This window comes from Labrus mixtus, chromosome 10, assembly GCF_963584025.1.
Source record: "Labrus mixtus chromosome 10, fLabMix1.1, whole genome shotgun sequence".
Lineage (NCBI taxonomy): Eukaryota > Metazoa > Chordata > Actinopteri > Labriformes > Labridae > Labrus > Labrus mixtus.
The window spans coordinates 7,192,345-7,205,989 of NC_083621.1; the positions used below are offsets into that span (position 1 = coordinate 7,192,345).

At 42.8% G+C, this 13,645-nt stretch overlaps 2 protein-coding genes across 4 annotated transcripts; both read right to left on the reverse strand.

Annotated features, from left to right (window-relative positions):
* Positions 1-754: 754 nt before the first annotated feature.
* On the reverse strand, positions 755-8,446 carry LOC132981759 (BTB/POZ domain-containing protein KCTD16-like). 3 transcript variants are annotated; one of them, XM_061047811.1, is made up of 2 exons: positions 8,272-8,446; positions 755-1,956 (listed from the first exon to the last, which is right to left on the reverse strand). In XM_061047811.1, exon 2 carries the CDS (start codon positions 1,937-1,939, stop codon positions 1,505-1,507), a length of 435 nt encoding a protein of 144 aa, XP_060903794.1. In that variant the 5' UTR covers positions 1,940-1,956; positions 8,272-8,446; the 3' UTR covers positions 755-1,504. The 3 variants fall into 3 exon arrangements, with proteins under 3 accessions (XP_060903794.1, XP_060903793.1, XP_060903795.1); XM_061047810.1 differs by lacking the exon at positions 8,272-8,446 and adding an exon at positions 5,116-5,297; XM_061047812.1 differs by lacking the exon at positions 8,272-8,446 and adding an exon at positions 2,974-3,029.
* A 1,103-nt stretch (positions 8,447-9,549) lies between these two features.
* kctd16a (potassium channel tetramerization domain containing 16a) lies at positions 9,550-11,714 on the reverse strand. The gene is made up of 2 exons (XM_061047809.1): positions 11,439-11,714; positions 9,550-11,388 (listed from the first exon to the last, which is right to left on the reverse strand). The coding sequence occupies exon 2, from the start codon at positions 10,375-10,377 to the stop codon at positions 9,550-9,552; it is 828 nt and encodes a 275-aa protein (XP_060903792.1). The 5' UTR covers positions 10,378-11,388; positions 11,439-11,714.
* Positions 11,715-13,645: the final 1,931 nt, after the last annotated feature.

Consider the following 13,645-nt stretch of genomic DNA (forward strand, 5'->3'; position numbering starts at 1 on the left):
AGTTGTTTTAATAGCTGGAAAGTGCCATTTAGCTAGCTAGGCCTTCTTAACAACGAGTATCTACTGTAGGTGAAAAAGCACGGCTGTTACTTATAAGATTAATGAAGGCTTTGTAGTTTGGTCAAGTGTCCCAGATAAGCTGTGTCGTGTCTAACAGAGCACCGTGCAGTGAAGAAACCCTGAACTGAAGCACTATGTTGCATTATGCCTTTAGAAACTGTATTTTTTTTTTGCACCTGCTCTTTAACAACTTTAAGTATTTTAACCATTTAGAAAAGCATTTCAAATGAAAACTTTGGGCATCTTGTTTCGCTGTAGATGCGTGTAGTCATTTTACTTTTCTTTGATTTGTTGTCTCTGGCTGACTTTTTATGGTCTCCAGCTGACACCTTCTTTAATTTAACATGTAACCCAGTTAAAATTGTTGAAATGTTGGAATCAAGAAATGCTAACATCCATAATAATATAAATATAAATATAAACCTCTTTTGATCCTCTGTTTTTTTTTTGGCTTTGGAAATGTTAAACCAAAGACAAAAGCCACCACCCTCCGAACTAGCTCTTTTAATAGCTCTGTGCAAAATCTCTTCAATGTGTGGAGAAATATAGAGCTTCACATGCCTCTCTGTTTATGGCTGCTATGCTTAGGCAGTCATTCTTTCAGGCTTTTATGTAAAGTCATTTTAAAAAATAGATTGAAAGAGAATTCTTGAAGTAAATCTCAATGGTCATAAGAACATCCACTAAAAATAAGTACAATTCTAATCCATTTATTAGCATTTTTTTGCACACTTACAATCAAGGATTCGTCAAATATCCATTGACATTATATACTCTACCTACACAATATCATCTATCCAACATATATTGACAATATTTTTACAATTGCAAACAGATCTAGGCAGTGCTTTCCTCATTTAATTAACGGTCAGTCATAACACATCACTTTTACCCGTCACACAAAATAGTGAATCGAAGTTTGTTTGATATTGCATATTTATGCTAGGGGTGAAATGACATGCAGTGCCTTTACCGAAGCCTACTATAAGTTTATGTGTTATTAGTGATATTCAATCGCTAACTCAAAGCACCTTCTGGGTACATCCATGTTTAAAAAACAGTAATTGTGGGAAATAGCACAAACAGTAAGTGATAGGTTGATGAATCGACATGTTGCCCCTGAGGTTGCTTTGTTGCTTCAACTAGTGACATAGTAGCCTTTATGTGACTTGCACCCGGCTCTCTGAAGGGAGAACACGTTTAGGTGATGTAAGCCCCAACAGGAGTAACCTGATTTACACATGTGCATATTACACACAACACTGTGCAGACTTTACAAATCAAGGACTCACGCTGCCTTGTACCTTGTGTGCTCAGCTACTCATGCTGGCGGGAAAGTGGCCATTTGTTTAATACAGTGTGTGTCTTAGAGGGTGTAGTCCTTTCACCTAATACAGTTGTTGACGTGATACCTCAATCTCTCCTCTTCTATCACACTCATTTTTTAGAGACGGTACTTTCTCAGGAGCTCTGATTGCCACATGTACTTCCTCTCTGGAAAGCGATCGGGAATCCTAATGCGCCGGAAATCCTGGATGCATTTCTCCAGCTCCTGCTCTGGAGTCATCTTCTCCTTGTTTGCTTTCCTCTTGGCGGCCTCTCGTTCCCTGACTCCAAAGGTTCTCACCCGGAGAACGTCCGTCTTGCGGCGCATCTCTGCATGGTGCATCATGTGACCCGGTCCTTTCGGCATGGGACGGTCCAGCGTCTGGATGTGGGACTGCCGACTAACGGGGCCGCAGATCACGGTTCCTTGAGGGGAGCTGGCCTCCGACTGGGTCTCAGAACAAGAAGTGGAGAGCTCGTTGAAGGAGGTGCCGCTCTCGCCCTCTCGCTCGCTTTTGTGGCTCTTGCAGCAGCAGTCGCAGTGAGATGACATCCATCTTGAGGGCCCACCTAAAAAAAAACACATATGAACACCTTTTTTTTTAGTTATTAGGACACACTTCCTTCATGCAGACTCACACTGTGAAATACAACCAAGACAGATTCGAGCTGTAACCAAACAAAACAGTTGCACTAATCAAGTAAATGCTGACAAATGTCCACACACCAGTTTCAATGTCATACAAATGCCTTTAAACGAACATCCCATGAGCGTGTGAGGACATTTAGGAGGTTACAGATGTAAGATCAGAAAATTGATTGCTGTGTCCCAAGGAGCTTGGGGGCCATGCATATTTCTTTGTCTGATCAGGAGAACCACAGTGGTCCAGTGCTGTTCACTGAAATACCTTACCCACGAGGCCGAGCTTGTCTCTGCACCAAAGCAATCTGCTTTGCTGTGGCAGTTCCTTTTATAACTGTTACCTGAGTGCCTCGAATAAAATAGGCGGCGTGTAACATCTCTGACTTTTGGATCGCTAAGTCAGGACATGGTGCGTTTACCATTAGGGAGAAGACAAGCCAGAAAAAGCAGTTAAAAGTATAATTTGTCTTGGGTCGTAACAGAATCGGGTCAAGAGAATAAATGAAGCTGCGGGTGTCCTGACCTCCTGTCGGAAAGTTTGGATAGAAGCGACCGTGACGTGGCCTAATAGTAGAGAACTTCAGGAGTCTTTCTTCTTCTTCCTCCTGGATCTACTTCTTGTATCTCACCTCCTCCTACACTGTTAATTATCAACCGGAGTTGCAATGCTCTACTGCACAATAGCTTGAGATGTGTTAAAGTAAAGGCAGTCAACACTGTAGCTGTATTCCATGAAATGTATCCCTGAACTATGGCCTCACTTAGAATTAATAAGACAAAGAAATTGACTGAAAACTGCTGCGCTGGCTGTAATGTAAACAACAGAGTATGAGAAACAAACTAATGTACACAGACTTTCAAAAGCTCTTAATGGCTTTTTCCAATGGGATGATACAGACTCAACAGCAATTATATCTCAAAGGGAGCAATAATTTGTCCATTACCTCATTCACGTGCATGCACCAATCTACAGCGAGCGAGCAGAGATCAAGGGGGATGTTAACCTCTCTGCACACGCTGTAATAATGACCTTATCTCTGGTGCGATGATTGCACTGAGCAGATAGTGAGAGAGTCCCTAACAGCTTTTTAATGGCTAATCCATGAGTAAAGAGGCCAATCAGCACACCAATTTCCCCCCACAGAAAATGAATCTCGCTGAACACGGCAGACGAGCAGCACCCGGCAAATGGATGCAGGCGCTTTAGCGAGGAAAATGAAGAGGAGGGAGGCAGAGCATTGTTTCTAAATGGATGGCTGCTGTTGTCCAGAGGGGCAACTTGTTCAGGAAACTAGCAAACACCCAATAATAGAGTCATAAAATGTTCAAGTCATGCAGGGGGATATATTTTTTAAAAGCCAGTGACAGGCTGAGAAGCACCTGGCCTTGCCTACTGTGTCATACGACAGTTTGTCTCAATTGGGAGTAAAGCTTATAGCCTATAGTGGGGGGAAAGAACGACCTGTGTGTGTAAGAACGTTACTACAAACAGGGAACTACAAAGAGCCCTGTGAAGAAACTCAGTCTTTCTCTGGTACATTTAAACAAGTAGGTGTGTGTTATACCCTTTGGTATCTTTTCAGGGAAGCCATTGATTGCTATGTGTTTTTTCTCAGATCTATACAGCCTGTCTAGGAGATCATGTTCCAACTGCATTAAAAGACTGGTGTTCAGAGCAGTGCACTTCTCATAAATTACACAGAGAGAGGGAGTGGTCTTCTGCATGGAGCGATGCCGGCGTGTAACTCGGGGTATCCTCAAACTCCTCTCTCTAATGAAAGCAGTGATGGTTGTCCTCGTTGCCTGGGAGGGATCAGAGCTTCACAGAAATCCAGCTGTCTGGATATTATATTTTAACGACATATTTTTACGCATTAAAAGGTTTTAAATGGCAGAAAAGTAGGACATGACGGGGACTGAAGGCAGAGTGCTCTGACAAGCTCAAATTGAAATGTCATTGGGTTTCTTGCCAGACAGTGTGTGTCTTTATCCTTGCCTTTAGACTGACTCATCAAGGGTGTCTGATGATTATTTCTTTAATGGCATAGCAGTTCCTTGCTTCAGTCATTTTATCTGACAGCGATTTCATACCCTGAAAGTCAAGAGGCAGGAAAATAAATTAATAATAAAGAGGAACAAGAAAGGCTTATCACTCTGCAATGCAGTGTTGTTATTGCACATGACCAGAAGGCCATAATGCAATTTATTTCAGATTTATACTCGAGTGACCCCGGGCATAACGCTTTTCCATTTTGAATCTCTGCAGCCATGTGAACTGTGCCCTCAATCTAAATAAATGACAGTTTGTTTTGAACACAGAGCGGTTTACATCCAGGCTACCAGAATATGAAAAAAGCCCACTTAACTTTTTCAATTTCCAAAGTAAACATTTTTTGGCCCAAACACAACAAAATCCTGCGAGGCTGAACGTTGTGAATCATCTTCAAATGCTTCAGTTGCTTCTTGATTTCCAGCACAATTATATTCTCTGGCCTCAATTTTGGTCATGATACAAAAAAATAGAGAAAACAAATGAGTATCAGCCCTGATTAGCTTGATGAAAAAAAGCTATGTGATGTAAGGCTAATATTATCTGACAGGCTGAATATGCATATTCATGCAGCTAGTCAGAGAGTTAAGCTCAGACGAGAGGAGAGACGCTCTGATCTTTGACACACTCTTCTCCAGCTCCCATATCCAGCCACACAAATAATTTCCCCATACAGTCTCAGCCTGAGGAGAGTGTAGTTTACATGCTTGTTAGTTCAGAATTGAGGCCAGCATGTCCTTGCAGCAGAAAATAGGCTTGTCTTGCAAAGGCAGTGACCGTCCTCACGGGGTGAGGGAAATCCATTCCACTAAGAGAGTCTCCTTTGTAAAAGTATCACTTCAGCAGTTTGTGTCAGGGCTCATGTGGCTTCAGCTAACCTTTACAAGAAAGTGTATGATGTCTTTGTATCTGCATACAATTTAATTAGTCAGTATCAACATTATGCACCAAGTTGAAACTACCCTGATATGCAGCAGGAACAATTCAAGGAATCCATATGAGTCCAAACAAAGGTTAAGTTCAAGGACAAACTTACTTTTACAAAGATCCAATACTGCCTGAATCCAAATTATCTGGGTAGGTGACAGCTTCACTGGCTGATTGGTAATGACAAGCTGGTGCTGCCCTCCTCCCAGAGTCAGAGGGTGGCGGCCCGCTGAGTTTCTCCCTGGCAGGGGGAGATGAATAAGCAACGCAGACAGATTGAGATGTCTATATCAGCCTCTCCCTGTAGGCCTCCCTGCCCAGACCTAGAGACACACCCCCTCCACTGCACTACACAAGCACTGATGAGGCAAAGAGGGGGTGGAGAGGATGAGAGGAGCTGTCCTGAGCATTTACCAAGCTCCTGTCATCACCTAAATGATGCCTCAAGAGGCTCGAGGAAACACAAGGGGCTTTTCTGCTCCCTCATCCTGTCACATAGGTGATTTTCAGGGAATGACATCTGAAAAAAGTGCAATGCAGCACCGAGATCCAGCGCCAGATCCTGTCTTAACTTCCACATCACGCAAACTTTAGTAAAAAAAATTGTACCAAATATGTACAGAAATTTAATTTTCCTCTTTGACGAGCAATCTTTCATCATCAGAAAAGGCAGTGCCGAAACAACCCTCCTGCAGACCAACACACAGGATCCCGGTCTTCAGGAAACTCTCAGCCCTAAAGGGAGTTCCCCCATCCAAGTATCCATTACGTTTCTCTGAAGGGATCATTAAGGTATAAGATATCAGGATCAGTAAATGTCTGCCGAAAAGTGCAGAAATACAAGAGGAAGCGACCTTAAAAAAAAAATCATATTTTTTTCCTGAAAATAGAATACAATGTTATCTTTCTTTAAAGAACATCCTGGAGATGATGGTGAGTAATCTATCAAAGTCTACAAATGTCCTGAAATCACATTATCATTCACCTTGGTAATGAAGTTACAAGCAGGGGCTATTTAGACAAATCTCCTTGTTGGTGCATTCAAGGACACGCCTAACATCTGTCATTTGTGGGTCGGTAGTCATACAGTACTGTGTCGGAAAATTCAGCCCAAAAGACAATCAATAAGCAGGTTCAAATACTGTGAGAGCTTTTGTGTGAATAACAATACCATGAAATTATTAATTTGCACCCTGAATCCTATGGGTATTTTACAATCCTACCGATCGCTGCTTCTAGAAAACAACTTAAGAAAGTCAAAAAACTTTTTGGGAAATGTTGCAACAGTTTGCCTGCTCTCTACATGTTTTTATGTCTCTGCAAGTTAATTTAAAATACTTCCCAAGTTGCATTAATGAAACAGCTTGGGATTTAGAAAGCAATCATACAACTTGAAGACAATCTTTTAAAATTGTGTGCATGCACCTTCTAAGATTGACCGTTTTGAAAACTATAATTTTCTTTCGCAGCTGCAGATTTCAATAAACTCAGACTTTCCACCAAGGTTAGCCAAAATGTCTACTTTCACTGATGTAGTGCACACACTCGCACCTCACTTCTGACAATCCTTCTGCCCCAGTGAACTTCAGACGTGTATGAGTTGTTCTTTGGAGCAACATCCATCTCTTCAGGCATTGTGACTCCATCCAGACTACAACTGACCTCTAGTGGACCTCAGGAATCTACCAATCTCTGCCTCTATTACGCCCTTGCAATTGATGACTTTCCTCTCTTCTCTCTCCCGTCTACCTCTTGGCCATTGTTAAGGAGCCATTACGGCCACACATCATCTCATTCATCGCCCAAACAAAGGCTGCACAGCTATATTAATAGAGCATACCTGGCAAACACAATCATTCTCCATCACTACTGTGCATGTCTGCCTTTTTGACAGGGCACCTCTGCACGACTCTTTTTGATAGAAAAAAATGAAACCGTGTCTGATGTTGCCAGTCCCTCTGTTCAATGATGATTTGCTCGGCCAGTGTGAGTTGGTGGCTATAATGTTAAAGCAGGTAACAATGGCTTTTTGTCCACAGCGATGGCTGAATTTGACACAAGCTATTCCTTTTTTGTATGAATTGAAATGAGTATGAGTTACATTTTCATTCTCCTTTAAAATAGGTAAGTGTTCATCCCTCCAAATTGCATCTCCCTCCTGGATGACTATAGACGAGGAAATATTTTGGGAGCACAGATTGCTTTGTAATTAGCCAACAGCCGCCTCTCTCCCCAGAGAAAATTAGCAAAGAGGAGAGCGGTCCACGACTCCAACTTGGAGGTTAGAGTTGTTAATCACTACAGAAATATATTGTCAATGCCAGTCTCATAAACCAAACATCCTTAGTGTTTAATGACCTAATTTAGCCAAGACAAATTACCTGACAGGATCACAAAACTATGGAGGCCCTGTTGTGCCAGAAAAAAAGAATAAAAAATGAAGAAAGACAGTCATAAAATTAAAAATGCCCAATGAAGCTGCAATCATATTAAATCAACAGCATGTGTCTTACAGGTGTGGATGGAAAAAATTAAGAGTAGAGTATGGCTGTTTTTACCGATAATACCAGGCAGTAAAATTATGAAAAAATACAGATGGCATTTTTGAAAAGTAGTCCGCAATAATACTGAGAGTCAGTGGAGCTTGTAGAAAACAAGAGGAGCGTTTAACAAGAAGAGCAACATGGATAAGCCTCAGGAACTGACAGGCTCCAAGAAATTTCTCAATTTGTTTACTGCTCTGAATTACTTATTTTACACTCAGAACAAAAACAGCCTCACTGTTTCTTTCCATATAAGCCTTTGAGTGTATGGGGGGGGGGGGGGGGGGGGGGGGGGGGGGGGGGTGTATGTGTGTGTGTGTGTGGGGGGGGGGGAGTGTAAGAAAAGAGCAGAGAAATGTTTGGCTGAAAACAACAAACAACAATGAAGCACATCTGTTCTGTGCTCTGCCAAAAGGTGCACTTGTCATTCTTAGCTTAGGACAAGCTGCCCTGGGCCTGCCAGTGTCCTACATTCAGAATCAGGTTACAGTATTAGTTTGGAAAGTGGATGCTGTTCTATGAACCAAAGGCTCTTAAGCCTGTCTGCCACTGATGTATCCATCCATCATCCTGACTAGGCCTCTGTCTCCTAACAATTCTTTGGAATATGTATTACCATTTAACCCCACCCAGATCTTCTCTTTTTCGTCTTCTTCCAGGCCTCATCACAGCCCCAAAAACTGTTTCTCCTTTCCTTCTCCGCTCTCTCGGACCCAATGAACTTTCCTGTCTGATACTTACTTTAATCTCCCTCCCTCTTCTTTCTGCCTCACTTCTTTCTCCCCATGGCCAGGTCTCATGCAACTTTTACTCCCTAGTCCCTCCTGTTCCAATGCTCTTTCCTCCATCTGCTCGCCTCCCTTTTCTTCTTCTTCTTCTTCTTCTTCTTCTTCTTCTTCTCCTCTTCTACTGCTTCAGCCCCTTTCCTTAAACCCCCCCCCTCTCTCTGCTCATTTCTTCTCTGCTCATTTCTTACTCTGCATCTTTTTCTTTTGCGTGCTGCATTTATCGCATAAACTCCCCTGTCTCCTTCTGACCCTCCTCCTCTTTCTTCTGTCCCAAGTATTTTTCCTCGGGCAGTGGCTGTTAATGGGGAAGGGGGTAACACCTCCACCATATGCTGTGCCAAATGACTCAGGAAAATCCTGGATGAGGGTCGAAGCGGGCCCATCTCTTGTAATTAGCCCAAATTAACATCAATATTGGTTATCATTAGCAAACCATATGTCATGTCTTCTTTCTGCACCTCAAACCTTGACCCTCTACCTGGGTTTTCTTCTTCTCCTCCGAAGGGAGCCTTTCACAATAATGAACAAAGTGCTTTTTAAATAGGCCATATGGTCCAACTCCTCCCTCTGCGAAGAGTTGAGTGAACCATATTTACAGCTAATTAAGGCATTTGCTGAATCACAAACCCTGTCTTCAAGTAAAACAAAAAAAGAGCTAAGAATATGAAGTAGCATTCATGTGATTTGTTGCTGCCCACTGGTGCTATATTATTCATAAGCCATCGGAATCTGAGCAGTAGCCCGCGTGTCCACGTGACGCATATGTACTTGAAGTGTAGCAGCATTGTGACTCAATAAGCCCGAGGCCTGTGGGGAAGATTGCATCTTGTCTCAGATCCGAAACAGAAGTTTAAAGTCAGCCACTGCAAGGGATGCAGAGATTCGAGCAACCCCACCGTGCCTCCTGGTGGTGTGAGCCAACACACATCACTTCCCGCACAATGTGTCTAGACCATTAGAGCCAAGTAGAGGCGTTTTCTTTTGGAGAGCTATGTGGAGAACTTTATAACGAGATGTATCGAGAAAATCATTCGTACGAACATTACACAATACATTCTAATGCGCCTGAAACATGGCTTTGGTTCTATCGGGGGGAGGGATTGTCTCTTCTCTGTTATTTTGGTGGCATTCATTTCAGTGTTGTTTGTAACTTCTGCAGATCAAAGCCAGAAGTTTCCCTTACTTAATTGTCTCAAAGTGCAGAATAAATCTTCACTCACGGTAGAAGATGTACTGTGCGTAATTGGACCAGACCCTGTCATCCGCGTAACCGATGGAGGACGCAGTCAGGGACGAGTTGCAGGCCACAATGTGAAAGCCGCTCTCTGACAGCATGTCAAAAGCTCTCTCCAGGTGCCTGAACTTAAGGTAAAACCTGCAGGTGTACCGGTCCGGCGGTCTGTCCAAGTCCCTGTTATCATTCAGGGCGTCTCCAAACACCTCTTTCGCTAAGCCGATCCTGCTGCTGATGGAGATCCTCGGTAACTTTTTGGTCTTGGCATCAATTTGACTTTCTCTGCCTCCCCCGGCGCATACACCTTTGAAAGCGACCGTGATGTAGCCGTACCTTCTGTCCAGAGAGTACGGGGGGTAAAACCTCTGGTCGCTGCCCTGCGACACATCATCGAAATCACTGTAGTACAAGTCGTCCTGGAGTAATTTTGACTCCTCGGATGACAAAAGTTTGGCCAAATCTGGAAGCTGGAAGTATTCCGCCTCTCGTTTCAACCTTCCTCTCTCGGGGAAGTGGTCAGGGAGGACAACTTGCTTGTCTCTAAGGTAATCCAATACATACCGGAACAAAAAGCCGTCTCTGTCAATAAAATAACGTCCTCTAAGGTCCCGGGCCAAGTCATTTGAAGACCCCTTCTTGTTCGAGAAAAGCTTCCCCAGCAAAGAATTTGGAAAACTCGTCAAGGTGGCAATACGAGTGTAATACACCTGTCCACCTACGTTAAGCTCAACCACATCCGATGGAGGGTTCTGCACCAAGTCTTGTTCTTTAGCAGGTTGGGTTTTGCAATTTTCGCTCAGTGCCATTTTCTCCCCCAAATACGTGCACGAAACCTGAGCCTCGTCTTGGAGCGCAAAATTCCCAGAAGTTTAGGGTGTGGGGTGTAGCTGCATGCCGTTGATGCACTCAGACCCGAAGCATAGTCCTGACATAAGCTGCAGCCCTCGCATCCAGAGTCTCATGTCAAACTATCCCAAGGTGTGCCTGCTATCGAGCCTTTAACCCCATGCGTAAATGTGCCTGCCCAAGGTGCATCCTTTTTGAACACACTCAATTATCATAACCCGACAGCGCGTCATGTTACACACCTGCACTGCGAGGGGTCATTAGTGTGACTTCTGAGAAATATAATCCGCGCTTCAATTTGAAAATTCCATTTTGAAAATAGTAAAATGATTTGCTTTTCAGCGAAAGTTATCTTTGGAAAGGTTCGCCGTCTTGCGTCTGGCTCCAAGTTTAATCACGTTAGCTCGAGTTAATGTAGAAAAAAACCTTCGTGCGTCCCGCTATTCTGCTACTGAGCGTCCCTCGTGACAACTGGGATGTTGAAGCATGCTCCGAGGTCGCTCTCAGAGAGAGGGGTGGACGCGGGACTCCGGCGCGCGCCCATCTCTCCAAACTGCTGAGTGCGGAAACGTTTGGTCCAACAAAAGCTTTAAGATAATGTTTCTCAAGGCTGTGCAAAAGAGAGCGCGAGAGAGAGAGAGAGAGACAAAAAAAAGTGGTCCCATGAAGTGTCTTACATCATCTTAAAGGAAAATGACACGTGCAGAGGATCGTCATGAAGCGGGCTGATGTGGCTGCTTCTGTGCAGTTTTTCATGAATTTCTGATTTAGCCACGGGCGCTGTGCAGCTAGCGGGGAGGATTCAGCTTTGAAACATCCAGCGTTGAGGATTTTAATCCCTTCTTCTGAGTCTTCACAGAGGCTTTCGCATTTACATTTAACCGCTTTTAGCTGACGCGCTTATCCAGAGAGATGGGTGAGGGGTTAGGACCCATGCAGTGGCTTGCTCAGAGACTCATCGGCAGTGACAGCTCCACGTGAAAAAGGGGGGGGGGGGGGAGAAGAAATAAAAACATTTAACTCCCTGTTCTTGTGCATCCTGTCAAAGCTTCAGGAGACAATGTCACTCATTCAACAGGAACACACAGGAACTGATCCCTCCCTCATCGGTTTGACCAAGTCTTAAATCAGCACCACGGACAGATCTCATTCACAACAGCTCGATGCCCCTCCTCCTACACGCAAATAAAACTACATGCTTATGTAAAACAATGCTTTCACTCATGCAGGAATATCTTACTGTTAGTATGATGCCAGCCGACATGAATACGAAATACTTTCCGGTATCAAATCCCACTTTGTGAATGACATTTCATCGCAGGATTACAGCTATTTGTGGCAAAGAGGTTAAATAACAAACTCTGGACTTATTAGCGAGTCACTTCATTCTCGATGAAAGCAGGGACAGAGGTTTGGGAATGGTGTATTATTGCTCAGGGCCTGCTCAGTGAATTTGTCATAGAGCCATCAGTGTACTCTACTGAGGAGCCAAGAATTGGAGGGTGGAAAATCCAGTTTGGATGATGTGAGAATTTTAGGCACAATGCACATCATCATCTGAATATATGCTGTTGTATATAGGTCAGAAGCTTGTGATGTATGTAATGTATGTACTAGAGAATAGCTGAGGGTTTTTACTTGATTTTACTCTTTCAAAGGTGAATCTGGGACGTGTTTGTACAAAGTGTCAGTTCTCTTATCTCCACTGCCCACATCACACGGAGCCCGAACATCAGCCACACTAATCTTGGTTTCACACTGTTATGTAGTTCCTGTTTGCTTTTCAGCTTTGTTTTCTCTGTTGTTTTGAAGCTGTGCCGTAACGAAAATCAGAGGCTTTTATTGCTGTGGTTCTGAAAGAAGGCGGTGATGATGGAATGATGGGAGAGCACCCTTGACTTGTGGTTTTGAGGAGGCAGCGGTCATGCTTTTACCATGGTAATTCAAAGTATATTGTACTGGAGAGGGGTAGCTCAGCAGCCAGAGGGGACTGAGTGGGATTTAAACAGTGGGGATTTAGAAATACACTCAGCATCCCACTGATCTCTTCTCTCTGATGCTGCGTACATTATACTTATATATAGTTTTTTTTGTGGACTGTCTGACCTTTATATCTGAGCACAATACAGACAACCTCCAGATAGTAAAACCAAATGGTGACAGCCAGATTATTGTGTAAATACGAGTGTATCCCTGGTGTTGGACTTCTATAACAAATACTTGTAGTTCTTTTACTGCACCTTGCTAAGGGATGAATCTCTTCCCTTATGTGCTATAAATCCTGTTTCTTATTCATCTCACTCATCATCCCATTAGAGCCAATTTCCCTGCCTCCTGTCTTCACTTTATTTCCTGTTCGCATATACTCCCAGGTTAGATTCTATCTTTTTGAAAGGGGTTGAATTTCATGTAACTTCAACATGAATAATGTAAAACAATATGGGTTCCAGCTGAGCATGAAGTAAGAAAATCTGTATTTACTCTGACATTAAATTGATCATTTCAGTTTTTGCTGAAAAGCGGCCTGGGTAGAATATAGGCTGGCCACGTTGTCTGGCATGTACAAAGTATCAAAGAAATTATTTAAGAAATCTCTAAAATAGGAGTCTAATAATGAAACTGACATTTAAACATATTTTTTAACCTTTTTTTTTTTTTTTAGTGTGATAAAAAAAAAACACACACATACTAGTAAATCTTCCTCAGACTTTGCCTTATGACCATTGTGCAGCCTTGAAAGTAAAAAAAACAAACAAACACACCCAAACCTTTCTGCTGAGTTATTATCCATATATGCATGAAATCGACTGCCTTGCCCTGCTTTCAGCCTTGAATCATCTTCACTTCAATTTTCAGCAACTCATACTTCTTGATGAAAGATGCAGGAGTCAGAGCTGGCATGTCTTGAGAAACAAAATGTATTTTTCAGTTTTCCAACTAAATCATGAATGAAGTAACACTGCTGCAGATTTAAAAGCACTCTAACCTGTTCTATTTTGATGAACACCGTCAGAGTTGGCTTCAATTATATGTAAAAATGCAGGTATCCTGAAAGTATGGTCAAATGTCACTCATTACGCCTTACTGATGAATGATTATCTAATGGTGTTTTTTTTTTTTTTTTTTTTACTGCTGCAGTCATTTTCAAGGATTTTGAGCAGCTGAAGGGAGCACCGTGAGTAAAACCAGCAGGGAAATGTAGTCTTAAAATATTTATGTTAGATAAGT

What these genes read in the sequence shown, in the direction of transcription:
- LOC132981759 (XM_061047811.1), bottom strand. Translation starts at nt 1,939, where the DNA reads ATGTCATCTCACTGCGACTGCTGCTGCAAGAGCCACAAAAGCGAGCGA.
- kctd16a (XM_061047809.1), bottom strand. Translation starts at nt 10,377, where the DNA reads ATGGCACTGAGCGAAAATTGCAAAACCCAACCTGCTAAAGAACAAGAC.